The 15,103-nt window shown below is 32.6% G+C and overlaps 1 protein-coding gene across 1 annotated transcript; it reads right to left on the reverse strand.

Moving 5' to 3' along the window:
- Nucleotides 1-104: 104 nt before the first annotated feature.
- On the reverse strand, nt 105-13,341 carry LOC104891773 (uncharacterized). Its single transcript, XM_057393830.1, has 8 exons — nt 13,188-13,341; nt 12,900-13,115; nt 11,147-11,392; nt 6,223-6,799; nt 4,111-4,691; nt 3,124-3,339; nt 1,996-2,194; nt 105-979 (listed from the first exon to the last, which is right to left on the reverse strand). The coding sequence occupies exons 1-8, from the start codon at nt 13,188-13,190 to the stop codon at nt 321-323; spliced, it is 2,697 nt and encodes an 898-aa protein (XP_057249813.1). The 5' UTR covers nt 13,191-13,341; the 3' UTR covers nt 105-320.
- Nucleotides 13,342-15,103: the final 1,762 nt, after the last annotated feature.

Below are 15,103 nucleotides of genomic sequence, written 5' to 3' on the forward strand. Positions count from 1 at the left end.
AATGATCGAATTTCATGCCATTTTGTCATTTATATCATGTCATTTGAGTTGCCATGTTCCAAGGTAAGAAAGCTTTAAACTGCAGACCACCATGACTTCGAGGCTTGCAAACATCTTCTCAACTTACATAACGTGGTTTAGAATTGTTACACATGTCATGATCCAATCTATATTTATCCCATAGTTATCTTTAAAGTGAAATAAAATTTTATTTTCAATCCTCCATATGCTATGATTGGTTTTCGACCGAACAACAATTTACTGCAATTTAAACAAAACACGCTAATAATGAAAGGAGATGTCAACAACCATAAGTCTAATCAACAGTAGCGTTGATATGGGCATTGTATGATGTTCTTATTGGTATCATCATCGTCGGCTATTCGTACATTCCATTTTGCATGCAAGTCCTTAGTTGAAGCCTCAGTCCAAGTACCAGTGGAGTTCTCATATCTACTATGTGTGACGCGAGTGAACTTCTTCAAATTTTCGTTCTTATATATATCATCACCATCGATATCGACAACAAATATATCTCCATATGGTCTTACCGAATGTAGGAAGAGAGGCATCGACACCGGATCACACGACACTGCTGCAAGATCAGCAGTAACAACAAGGCTCTTACCATCAGGACTGAAGAAAGGATGGTTCACATGTCCAGGAAATAATCCTCCTAAATAAGTATATCCACTATCTATTACTTTTATCACCACATCCTCATTATTTGCGTTCACGAGGTACACCCCAAAGTATCCCGCATCAGGTAGATCTTCAAATGTTTTTGCTGTGGGATATGAACGATTCGATGAGAATACTATCCAATCTTGTGTTGGAGACCATTGACAATGTGTGTCTGTCCAATTTCCTTTTGTTAGTCTTGTTACTTTGGCTTCCTCGAATTCTCCTAATTCTGCATTTTCCATTATGTACAAGTTCTTTGGCCCGTGCTTTGTAGATCGATAAACTAGCCTCGTCCCTGAATCAAATATAACTTTTAGCCTTCAGGAAACAATGACTTTCCTTCACCATATAACTAAGCCCGTTCGGTATTACTGTGGTTTTCTGTTTTTTAGTTTTTTTTTTTATTTTCAAAGTCATATGATATATGTTCTATAATGAATTAAAAATTAGTCAAATTTATTGGGAACATCATGATTTTGAAAACTGACAACTGAAAAGTGAAAACCACATTTTATGGTTTTCAGTTTTTGGTTTTTAGTTTTAAAAAAAAAAAACTGAAAATTGAAAACAAAAAACGATCACGAACGGACCCTTAAGTATTAAAATCAGATTAAAGAAACTTTCTTGGAGCAACTGTTACGAAAGATTCTTTCTGACTTTCTAATAATGAAAAGAATTTACTTAGTTTTAAAAATATTATCTCATAATAGCTTTACTAAGCATGCATTGTTTTTAGAGTAGCAAAAAAAATGTTTTAATTTATCCATGTATATTTACAAAAATGATTGACTAAGAGGGGGATCCCGTTGTTGCTGAAAAACATACCAATCTATTTTTAGTACTTACATAGATACAATGAATTAATTTTCAACTTTATTTATTAGTAATGATCCAATTTGTTAGGTTAGCTGCCGCCTGTCGAAGAGTGCTAAGTGTTAACCATAGATTAATGTGCTTCAATTACCGGAGAAATCTACATATATATCTAAAATCCAAGACAAACAAATGCCATGCTACCACATGTAATATCCCCTCTGCCACGTGTGTTTCAAGACTCGAACGCATGATCATTAAGCAATGAAAATGTGTGTTTCAGGACTAGAACCCATGTTCTTTCATTTGATATACTAATGCATTAACCAACTATGCTACAATACTTATGTTGCTCTTTGTGGCGGAAAAAAACATTTAAAGGCAAGATACTATTTCTGTTTTTGAAGACTTCTAATGCACGTTGGTAAATAATCCAGGGGAGTATCGCCCGGGACAAAAACTAGCTTATATCCATATAACAAGAAGAGAAGTAGTTACCGTCTGGGTTGCTTGAGGGGAAAGCACTATTATAACTCTTGTACGTTAGCCATTTGAACCCTCTTTTTTCTTCAGAGACACCGGAAATTGCCAATATCCGAACCATTGCATCTTTGCTGAAAGAAGGACCGACGCATACATAGAGTATGTCCTTTTTGCGATTCCACACTGGCGAAAATACGCTGTCCGAGTCATTTTTCTACAAAATACAGTAGATATGATGCGTCAATAATCCATGATACCATGATATATAGACTATAGAGTTCATTGAAACTTTTGCATACTTTTTTTTTTTTGACAGTTAAGAAGTGGTATTAGTATCAAATTAAAACAAGATTTCAACCCAAGAGTACTCTCAAAAAGAAGCATATAAACCATCTAGGATGGACCCTCCCAAAGACAGGCTCAACCAACAACATGGCATAGAGGCCAAGGGATGATCTAGGATTTTCGATTTTGAGGGGGACGATATTACCAATACTGTTATTAGCGTCACACGAAGCAACCAAGTAAATTGAAGTTTTGTTGAGCAAGATACACATCAAAAATAATTTCATCACATAAATTGATAATGAAAAAACTTAGTTTTAGATAAACAAATCCAAACTTTATATAGTTAGTGAAGTTTTTGTATAAGGAAATTTTAGATGGTAATGCCCATGTTAATGAAACTGTAGTCCATACATTATTTATTTTACTCAACTATTTTTTGTTACTACTCAATACTACCTCTAAAGTGGTGATATACTTATAACATACCTATATCAGGATGGACAAACCAGTGTTACCTAATTTCCTAATTCTCTCGCGAATTGAGAAAAGCGAATTATGGTCGATTTTGGTTCATTTTTTGCTCATTTTGGGCGAATTGACGAATTCAAAAGGCGAATTAGATAGCGAATTAGGTAACACTGGGACAAACATTACCTTGCATGGATCGTGATGATACCTTTTTGGCAAATTATCTACCAAGAATTCCATTACCATTGCCACAACTTATTATTGCTTACCAAACTAAACCTTAGACCTCAGTACGTACTTCGGATACTATATACAAATATAAAACATAGAAAATTCTCTAATCAATTTCTGTGAAGACCAAAGTCATATTCGTAGAAGTAATAATACCTTGTAAACCATGTGCAACCTGCCATGTTTACCAAAAAAAAAAACCATGTGCAACCCCCTGCTATCAGCCACCCAAACGGCCTTGAACTCATTATCCACAAATGCAAGTTTTTTGCCGCATTCTGAAATTGATGGAAAGACTCCTGAAACTCTGAATACTCCTATATCTGGATCCGGAGATTGTAGCTTGTAGAAATCTTTGTCAACAACATTATACTGTCAAATTTCATTACCAGGTTAGTATTGGCAGAATTCATACCCCTTGGTGTGCTAATCTAATATAACATAGTGTTTGATATGATTTATTATGTGTCCGGAAACTTCATATATAGGCGGGTTTTCTAGAGATTCTTAACTCAAAATGTCATGATTAATAACAACTTATTTTGTTGGAAAAGACCTATTAAAATTGCGACTTTGTTAGGAAAGACCTAATAAAAAAAAAATTTGTTAAAATGATCTATTATAATACTTCCCTAGTTAATTAAAACCACTTCAACATTCTCTGGCCGAAAAGTTAATTTTCCAACATTGACTTTTTTCCCCTCTTCTTCTCATAAAATGCAACCAACCTATTTTTAATCCGTGATAATGGAAAGCAAGAGGAAAAGGTTTGGTAGGGTTAACGGATTAGGATTGAAAAAAAAATAGCTTGATCCCATTTAATGGAAAAGGAAGGAAAAAGAAAAGTCAACATCAAAAAATTGACTTTTAGTCAAAAAACTTTAAGATGATCTGAATAACAAAGGAAGTATTATAATAGATCTTTTTCAACAAAGAAGTTTATATTAGGTCTTTCCTAACAAAATGACTATTTTAATAGGTCTTTCCCAACAAAAAGTTCTATTTATTTTAGGATGAAACGGAAGTAAATGTCTTGTTAACTTCTTTTCCGCATTAAGTCCTTCCTCTTTTCAAGAAATGAAACAAGTAAGAGACAATAAAAAACATGATCAAAGAATACAGAACTTACACAGTTACACGTACCGTGTTAACTTGGTCACTATTGCAACGGTGGTAACCGATTCGTTTTTCTCCATTCTTGCCAATTATCATAAAAGGGTTAAAATGATCAGCTTTAGGTCTTGTCTTTCGAGTAATTTCTACAAACTGGTCTTTTGATTTATTTGTGTCAAAAATCTCAATGTGCCGATATTGATCTTCATCACGTTCTTCCTGTTCGTCGAGTGAGAATCTTCGACGAAGAGTGGCAACCGCCACTCGAGTCTCATCAATGGCAACTGGAGTCATAGCATTGATCATCTCTGGTGTTACACGATTTACATGCGTAGGATCGACACGAAGATCGACTTGAAACACACCCCAACGTTTTTCTTTCTTTACCTTCTCAATATTACGGTGGAAAAATAGGACATTGTCACTTCCCCAAGTTGGCCAACCACCATCGATGACAACCAACTGACGGTTCAAGGGCCGTTCAACATTCATAACAAAAATACTAGTCTTTAGATCCTCAACTTCACCATCCCAACCAGCTTTTCTTTGGAAAGATGCAACCGCTATCCTTTTCCCATCTGGAGACACAGAGGGACTCAAATCTGCTTGTCCTGTACATTTAATATTAGAATAAAATCAGCTCGAGCACTATGTTAGGCGTGGGAGAGAATATTTATAGTACACCTAGGTGTACCATGCTCATGGTACACCCAAGACTATTTTCTCCAAATGAGCAAAATGAGCAAAATGAGCGGATGAGCAAAATGAATAAATGAGCAAATATTTCTACTCATTTAAGAAAATGAGCAAACACTTTTATTATAAAATGAGCAAGATGAGCAAATGAGTAAATGAGCAAAATGCCCATATGAGCAAATTTGGTGTCAAATGAGCACTTGAAGTTCTAATTTATCACAAAAATATCCCCGGGTGTACCATGCTCATGGTACACTCGGGTGTACCATGAGTGAACTCGGCGTGGGATCATATTTCCCCTGATTTTGAGCTTATTAGTTAGTTTGCCTACTTGAGATTGTTCAACAATGGTAAATATGGTGGCAGCTTTTATATCTAAGAGTAGCTATTAGCTATACTGGTAGTTGTTAGTGATGTGTGAAGTTGTTAGTTGTAGCGCTGAAAAAAAATTGAAGTTCAACGAAGAAGCGAAAAAAGTAATTTATTCACAAATAACTAGTCAAAAATTCTAACAAAACTATAATATAAAATTAATACACCACTATAAATACTATATATCCCAAAATTGTAGCATTTAAGAAACACTACTAACACCTACTTCTACACTAAAAGCTATTGATAATATTTATCAAACACTCCTATTTTTCTTAATTAGTGCTTCAAACTAGTTTATTTGCTATCTTTCTGTTATTTTAAAAGAGAATTGAAGTAACTTGAGCGATTGACTTATACTATTACTTTCTTTCTTCTTTCTTATTCCCAACAATCGAAAAAAGTTTTCGGAATTTGGTCCAATCTAAAACAAAAAAAAAAACCTAACAGGATCATAGATTTGGTTTATCTTTGAAAGATTAATATCCGCTCTAACAATATCCTCTCATTTGATATATTATGTGTTTTTCATCTCTTTCTTATAGGTTCTACGGACCGAGGCCTGCTGAATTAGCAAATGGATTGACAAATGTCAAAACTGCAATTCTATCAACAAATTATGATCAACAATCCGTGAATTGTGAAAGATTAATTTTATTTGATAAGTCGTATAGCAAATTTTCACACTCTATAAACAAATTTTAGTAAGTTTCGTGTAAAGATTTTGCAAAGACAAATATGTGAATGATCAAGCGTGAGGACGGATACAAAGAGAAGACTCAAATGTAAGTTTGACAATGACATATTAAAGGAAGAAATGGATAGTAAACATATAAGTCTAGTACGTTACTCCCAACTATTGTCAATATGTTTAGGATGGAGTTTCACTAGGCTTCTAAGCGGTCAAATTCTCCTTCCACGAAGACTTACTTGCTATGTGGTTTGTCTAATAGTACCATATATTCTAGGACAACATAAATGAATGACCAAAAATTTTCAATCATTTTCCAATCAAAAGATTACAACAATGAATTGCGCGCTCAGAAAAATGTGGTACAAGATTATATTGCATACCTTGTAGTGTGAGGCGTTCAGTTTTGCCGGTCTTAAGGTTGGTTTTATAAACAGCAGTCCAAGGTTGATGAGGCTCAGGGGAAGGCTCCATAGTGGAGACATAGATAAGGTAGTCACCAGCAATACAACCGCTATCTTCCATGCGAACACCCTTGAAGGTATCATAAACTTCCGCGAAATTGAATACTTTGGGTGGCTGGTCTTGGAAAAGAAGAGCTATATGAAGTGTCTCGAGGTTATGGGATCGTTCCGACACGAAAATCATGCCGGATAGACGTCCCAAGTTCACATCACGCTCGGTGCCGTGGTCACGCAACAGTGGACGCTGAAGCATTATCTTGAGAGCCAAAGGTGGGATAACTTGACCGTTGTAGTTGTAGGAATGTCCGTCCGTCATAAGTATCTCATCTTGGTTCGACGTGAGTGGATATTTGGTTGAGTATATGTCTAATGCCACAGGTGGTCGATATGTCGCGAAGAAGGCAATGCTACCTTTCTTCTCTTTTATCACTTTTGGTATCTTCTCTGCCATCTTTTCATCTGTTTTCTCTTCTATCTTCTCCTCCAACTTAGATCCCTATTTTGACATCGTATAAAATGTTGGATTATGCTCCAAAATTAGTCAAATAGTTTTCCTAATAGTTAGGATTAGTTGCTAGTAATTAGTTAGTGGGTTAACAAGTAGTGATCTAGATAATAGTCTAGTTAGTGGGATAGCAAGTAGTGGGCTACATAGTGGACATGTTATTAGTAGTGCTTTATGCCTATTTAAAGGTTGTTTTGTTTATTCATTAGTGAGTAATGAAAAATATATAAAAATGTAGTCTTTCTAATCATCTCCAAGTTTCTCTCTCTTTTTTTGTCTCCTCTAAAAAATTCTACATGGTATCAAGAGCTCCAGGTTAGATCCGGAAAAGGGAGAGATGAAGCAAAAAAAAAAAAAAAAAAAGAGAGAGATAGAGGGAGAAAGAGAGTATTAAAAAAAATTGAGTAAAAAGAAACAAGCAACGCAGCTTGATTTCATTGTTTGTGAGCAATTTTTTTGTTTGAGTGATTTTTTTTTGTTTAACCATGAAAGTAATGGTTGGGTGTGATGTGTTGTTGGGTTCCCTTTTAGCCCATGAAAATGGATTTTAATCCTGTGAAAAAGAGGGCATAAAAAATTGTTTGAGTTGAAGATCGAGTAATCTTTACGAGTGTGTGGAAGTCGTACTCAACGCAGAGACGATTTCCAAAGTTGTATAGTATTGGATGTGGTCAAATTTGCAAGACTACGTCAAATAGGGTTTATGGAAAGAAGTGCTCCATTTATTTAAGGTTGATGAAAAATGCATCAATAAATTTAAAGTTGGTAATGAGAAGTGCATTACATTAGGAAGAGAAGTGCTTCCATGTTAATGGAGAGAAGTGCTCCATGAAGATAAAAAAAAAAAAATGAAGGTCCATCATGTGGGAAGAATTACCAAGAATCAAGATTGTGACATAATGTTTAATGTTGGCTCCTACAAATTTTGAGCAAGGGGGTGTGTTGGATTATGCTCCAAAATTAGTCAAATAGTTTTCCTAATAGTTAGGATTAGTTGCTAATAATTAGTTAGTGGGTTAACAAGTAGTGGTCTAGATAATGGTCTAGTTAGTGGGTAGCAAGTAGTGGGCTACATAGTGGACATGTTATTAGTAGTGCTTTATATGCCTATTTAAAGGTTGTTTTGTTTATTCATTAAGTGAGTACATGAAAAATATATAAAAATGTAGTCTTTCTAATTCTCTCCAAGTTTCTCTTTTTCTCCTTTAAAAATTCTACATAAAATGACAACCTTAGAGAAACTTTATAATCATTAATAGGATATTTTGAAAATTTCATGATAGAACACATTTTTTATCAAATGAAAATCAGGAAGAGATCTCCCATGAAACCCAAATAAATCAGGGGCAACGGGAGGATACAGTTCAACTTAGGTTATTTTCTCCTCAACTTATTTTTACTGAACTTAACTTGTTTTTTTGAATTTTAATAAATTTTAGAATTTTTTGTATGGGAAGGACCAATCAAAATAGGGTTTTTATGGGAAAACACCACTTAAATTTTTTATTTTGAAGGGAAGGACCAAATAAAATATTTCCGTTTGCAACTAAGTACCACATTACGAGTTTCAGGCAAAATTGTCAACTTTCCGGCGCTGACAATTGGTTTCCCCCAAAACCTCGGTTTTTTATTTGTTTTGTGAACTCACATTCTTTGTTTTTCTCCTATTTATTTCACGAGATCCCCATCTTCTCCTCTTTAAACTAGTACTACTACCCGCTCCAAAGTTGAGTATGAGAGCTTTAGCTTCAATAAAATGAGTGAAATTGGGAAAATTGGGAAAAATTGGGGAAAATTGGGGAAATTATGGCTTTTTAATAGTAAGAAGGGGAGAAATAAGACAACAAAAAAAAAACGAGGTTTTGGAGTAAAAGAAATTGTCGCTGCCGGAAAATCATAGTGTGGTCTAAGTTGCCAACGGAAGTAAATTAAGTGGTATTTCCTCACAAAAACCCTATTTGAATTTATCCTTGTCCACAAAAAACCCGTAATTTTACTTGAATTAACTTAACTTTGCTAAACTTATTTTTGTAGAACTTAATTTCTTTTGGCAAAACTTAACTTATTTTTACTGAAACTTATTTTTGTTAAATACAATTTCATTATAGTACTGGCAATTATTGAACTTAACTTATTTTTGCTAAAAGTTTAAGTTAATTTTGTTGAACTTAGTTTCACTGAAATTACTTTTGTTGAAATTAACTTGTTTTTGCTAAAGCTCTTGTTTTAATAAGTTTTTTTTTGCTTTCATTTATTTATTAATACCTCAAATTTCTAAATAATGGTTATAATTTGACTTTTATATTTGTAAATTTAAATATTAGTCTCATTCGTGATTCATGGATAAGAAAAATATAGTCAATCGGTATCTTAATTCTTCTTGATATCTACTTTTAGAATATCTATTTTTTATAATTATAACAAATACAAAATTTAAAATATCAGTACTCATAGTTTTGTATAGATGTGTGTGAAAAGTGAAAGTGTGAGTAGCGAAAGTATTATTATTATTTAGAAATAGAGGTAGTATTGTTCATCATACTTTCTTACAACTATGTATCCTAAACACAGTATTTTATGTACTAGAGTTGTATCCTAAACACAGTATTTTATGTACTAGAGTTGTATCCTAAACACAGTATTGTATGTATTAGTTTCTTTAGATACAACTACAAAAATGAAGTATCAATTACTATTGTTGTGACTCTAACTAAGTCAATGTTATTTTGATGATGATAAACAATATGTTCTATAATATGAATGTGTATGACAGATGGTTGAGAAAGGAATAAATAAATTAAGACTTTGAACAAATGAAGAATCAAGATTGAAGTTCAAGTTTATATTGAATTCCAAGTTTAGTTACTATATGCAAAATGTCATATGCTAGAACTAGATGATATATTATGTGCCAAGTATAGAAATACAAAATTAGGATAATTATTATTTTCTTAGAATTAAGGAAATAAATAATTATCTTAATTTTATATAACTATATTAAAAGAAAATAGAAATTCGAATTTCAAGTTTATCAAAGAAAATGATAAAGTTTTAATAAAAACGATTTACAAAAAAATTTTTTATTAAAATGTGTTTTTGATAAAAACCGAGTAAAACATAAATTCGAATTTCAAGTTTATCAAAGAAAATGATAAGGTTTCGATAAAAACGATTTATGAAAGAATTTTTATTAAAATGTGTTTTTGATAAAAACCGAGTAAACCAATTTTTGATAAAAATAAGATTTTCGAAAATAGTTTTGGGAAAAAGAATTTTCAAAATAATAAAGGAGTATGAGATAAAAAGAAAATCCATTGGTTATCCAAGATATAGATAAACATTGATTTAAGAAAACTTATCCTTTTAGAATTGAAGATAAAGATGAAAAGGATAAAGTTTATTTTCTAAAAGGAAAAAGTTTTATTCCTTAAATTATGGAGTAAAAGATAAATATTTTTTGAAGGATTTTTGACCAGTCCATGTACTATAAAAGGGATTATAATTCAAATTTATAATTCACGTTTTAAGAGAGAAAAAATCGAAGATTCTAAGAGCTGAAAACAGTTTCCTAAGGCACAGAGTATGGCACAATTCTAGTCAGTTCAGGAAACTAAATAACGTTTGTAATTTTCCTCTAATTTTGCTTGAGTAAGAAGCGCGCTTTTGAGAATCATTTCTTTCTGTAATTTCATCATTATAGAGAGTGGAAACACTTAGTGTTAAGTGTTGGGGAGCACTACTAGGGTTAGTAGTGGGGGAATCTTATTGTATCAAGGGTTTGATATTTTAGGATTCAAATAATAAAAGAGTTTCGTTTTTGTGGAAATAGATCTCAGAGGTGAGATTGAACCACGTTATATCTTGTGTTTGATTTTCAATTTCACATTTTGTTACATTTTAGTTTCGCGAAATACGAATCAGAGATTTACGAGCAATTCACACAGTGCCTGGCACAATGCCATAACCAAGGTTTTGCGAAAATCAATTAGATTTCATCACTCAATTCAAACCCCCCCTTTCTTGAGTGTCACCTTTTTTTTTTTTTGGTGAAAAGGGTATTGCATTAATAAAGCTTATAAATTAGTCCTGGCTATGAAATAGCCTCATACAATCAAGTTCCACAAGTGTTTCACAAAAACTAGGCATGATAGGAATGTCTCTAGTTTCATTAAGCATACAAGCATTCTTCCTACAATCTTTAGCCATTTCATCTGCCACCCCATTATGCTCCCGCCTCACGAATACGAACTGGGAAGTTTGAAACCTCTTGTGTTCCAATAATTATTATGCAAATATTGCAATAACCAAATAAGTTGTAGGGAAGAAACTGGACCTTACCTTTCCGATGCCAACTCCTATGGATTCAATAAATTCATTATTATATCTTCCAAAATACTCAACTATCGAACTACCATCTGATATATCTGGAGTACAGAAATCGTACGCACCCTTCGAAAAGTGTATTTGTTTCGTTCGTCCGTAACCACCGGGACATAAGTTGGTGTATATGCTCAACCAAGAGATGCCGGAAAAATAAATTGTCCCGCAAATTTGTGTTATGTATTCATCAGGCTTTAGAATAATCTGCAGCACACATTTTACGAGCATAGAAGTTAGTACACATTACATAGGAGTATGACCTTCTCGGCTTCTCCACTCCATTCTTTTAAAAACCGAGTTCTTCAACATGTTGTGTGCCATGGAAAGCAAAGCGAGAACATAAATATAATAACATAAAAATTGGTAGGACCAATTCAAAAATAGAAAAAAAGGAGTGGATAAATTAATAAATAACAACCGAAAAAAATTGGTAAACTAATAAAAATCAGAGGGTGTATTAATCGTTAAAATAATACCCCAAAATTTGGGTGAAGTTCGTATTATTTTGGGTGGAATTTTTTGGGTGGATCTTGGTGGTGGTGTTTGGGCAGATTTGGGTCTTGGTGTTTGGTGGTTTATGGGTGGATTTTAGTGGTGGTGTTTTCGATTGTTGGAAGTGTTGGTGGTTGGTGGTGGAAGTGTTGGTGGTTTTGCATTAGTTTAATAACTTAATAATAATAATTAATCATGGATAAATTGGTCTTAATTTTTTTTTCCTGAAACTCTGATGAAAATGCAGCAATATGCAGCGTTTTTTTTTTTGAGAGTTTGACCCCCAAAACTCTTCTACAAACTCTCCCTACCAAATACTTATATTAGAGTTTTGACTGATCAAAACTCTAAGATGGGTTCAAAACCTATAAAAGCTCATGAAAAAAGTTAATTGCCAAATAAAGCTTATAACTGCGTGCCGAAAGAAGTCGGTAAACTAATCAAAATTGGAAGAAGTAACTAATATCTTTAATTACAAATTATATTATTTAAAATTTTCAAACTCTGATAGACTGGAATCATATATATATATATATATATATATATATATATATATATAATATATATATATATATATATATAATATATATATATATATATATATATTATTTTAATTGAAAAAAAACCAAGTCATAATATATTGTTATCTAAGTCCGTGATGTCTTCTGATGAATGATCTATATATTTCACCCCCAATAGTGGAATAAAATAACTATTTGACATTTGCAGAGAGTACTACTTTAGTATAATACATAATACTTATTCTTAGACGACTTTAAGAACTGAAATTCCGATTGAAATGTCTTCTATTAGATCAAACATCAAAATATAGCCTTTAACACTAATTGGGCGCGTGTTTCTTGCTTGTTCCGATTTGACTTTTCATATTTGTCAATGTACAATTTAGAACCTTGATATCTTTATTTATTATCTACTAGGTAATGTAATAAATAATCTTTGATTTTTTGAAAATAGAAATTAATTAAGACAAATCTGATAATATAATATATATATATATATATATAATATATATATATATATATATATATATATATATATATATATATATATATATATATATATATATATTATCAGATTGGTTTTATATATTAGTAAAAAAAAAATATATGTACTTAATATAAAGTATATGAATAGTGCAAAAATTTCAAAGAACGGCATAAGTAAATGAACAATAATGGAGTATAAAATTGTATGTTACCTTATCCGAATCAACATCACCTTTGTATCCGATCATTTTAGTAGTGGTACTCCCACAATTATCAGCTACTATGAACTCAATTCCACAAACGTACTCAATGCCATTAACAACATATAGATAGCAGATTGACAACTCTTTGACACTTTGTATACTATCAAGCACTACACTCCAATTTGGTGGACCGTTAGAACCATATGGTCCATGCTTCTCAACCCCCTGCAAAAATAAACAAGATCCAATTATAACCGAAGCAAAAGGAATTGGATCAAAAGATGTTCATATACCCACCATTATTGTAAATTTGTAACTAAGAACAAGTTTGAAGAATAGTGTGCTTCACAGGATGGGAGAGACTACCAAGAGACAGAAATGGGAGTTGTTGACTTTGTGAATTGTGATATGGAAAAGCAACTTGGAACTCTGTCCAGTACCAATAATTATAGCATATTTTAATTGGCCAACAACATGATTTATTTACTCATTTGTAGTAATTTAAATATTGACTTTTATGTCACATTATCGTGTTGTACTAGATCTTAAATTATCTGTCATAGATATTTTTATTCATTCTCTCAATAATTATTCAAGATCCAAATGTAGAATATAATATTATGACTTCAAAGTCAATAAAATATAAACAACAAGTTGTTTAAAAGCAAAAACAAAGTGTCAACAAAATGAAGCTTTAGAAGTAAGATATGTCCATGTTTGCTCTTTGTCTTTATATAATTGTCCATAAACAATACTTCCTTCTTTCCAGAGGAATAAAGCAAGGGGACCCCCTCTTACGCTCTCATCCAATTTATTTATCCTGTGTCTAAAATATCTTTTTTAGGAAAATTCATAAAGCTTGTTCCTAGAAAGTCTGGCTTCCTTTAAAGTAAGGGGAGGAACCACTGAAGTTTCACATATTCTCTTTACTGATAAGATTCTCCTCTTTGACGACGAAGCTAGCCATCGAACCCTTTCAACCATGAAATCAATCTTAGAAAACTTCTTTGTTGTTTCAGGACAAAAAGCCAACGAGCCGAAGAGCATGATTTATTTCTCCCCGAGCATACCATTGATATAAAGATGAGTTCGAACAAGAACTTAATATTCTTAGCACCCAAAATTTTGGAACCTACCTAGGATTCCCTCTTTATAATATGAAGACCTCAAAAGCAAAAAATTTCTTCATCATTGATAAACTTGCTACCTAGGATGATCTTAATTAATTCAACCCTTGAGGTCATCCCTAGGTATTTCATGCACTTCTTAGAATTTCCTTTATATATAGCGACTAATAAACTTGACTCCATAAGTCCATTTGTAGTAAGTTTTCTGGAGTGGGAAAAGTAATATGTACGCGGAAAATGCCTTGGGTAGCTTGGAGGTATATTTGTCGCTCTAAGCGGAGTGGGGGGTCTTGGTTGTCTTTCTAGCAAGAATATCAAAAAAAAATATTTTGGCTAGTCTATGTTGGGACAATGACAACCTTTGGGCAGGGAAAATTATCCATGAAAAGTAAATTAGGAACAAATTTGTGAACTGTTAGTGAATTATATTTTGGGAATTACTGAATAATACTTCTATATAATAATACATATTAAATTAAGAGATGGTATTGTGTCAGACTCGTCTGACACAAAACCACCTCGTCGGACAAAGCACCAGCATGCACAAAAATGTGCATCCTAACTTAAATATTTTCAGTTAGTGTTCACATTGCTTCAGTTAGTTTCTCTACAATTTTCATTTGGTATTTATATTACTTCAGTTACTGTATAAAATTTTCATTTACACAAATATATTCCAACCAGACTTATTATTTTCAGTTAACTCTACAAATTATTCAGCTGGTATTTATATTGTTTCATTTACTGTTTAAATATTTTCATTTACAGAAATGTATTCCAATAACACATTATTTTCAGTTAGAGTTTTACAGTTTTCAGTTAGTCTTTATATTATTTCAGTTACCTCTTTAAGTTTTTCATTTAAACAAATGTATTCCAATCCGTCGCAACTACAGATGATAAGAGATAGATTAGAAGAAGTTGAAAGAAAACGCTTGTACAAAGATTATTCAATCTCTCAAGATTCCCAACACCAGCCGTATCAAAAAACCCCGCCGGAAAACCACCAGAACCTTCAAGATTAAAGCGCAACATGCAACGCCGTCCACTCTACCAGTCGGCGAATTCACCAGCACCAGCAGGTCT

Source organism: Beta vulgaris, chromosome 4, assembly GCF_026745355.1.
Source record: "Beta vulgaris subsp. vulgaris cultivar EL10 chromosome 4, EL10.2, whole genome shotgun sequence".
NCBI lineage: Eukaryota > Viridiplantae > Streptophyta > Magnoliopsida > Caryophyllales > Amaranthaceae > Beta > Beta vulgaris.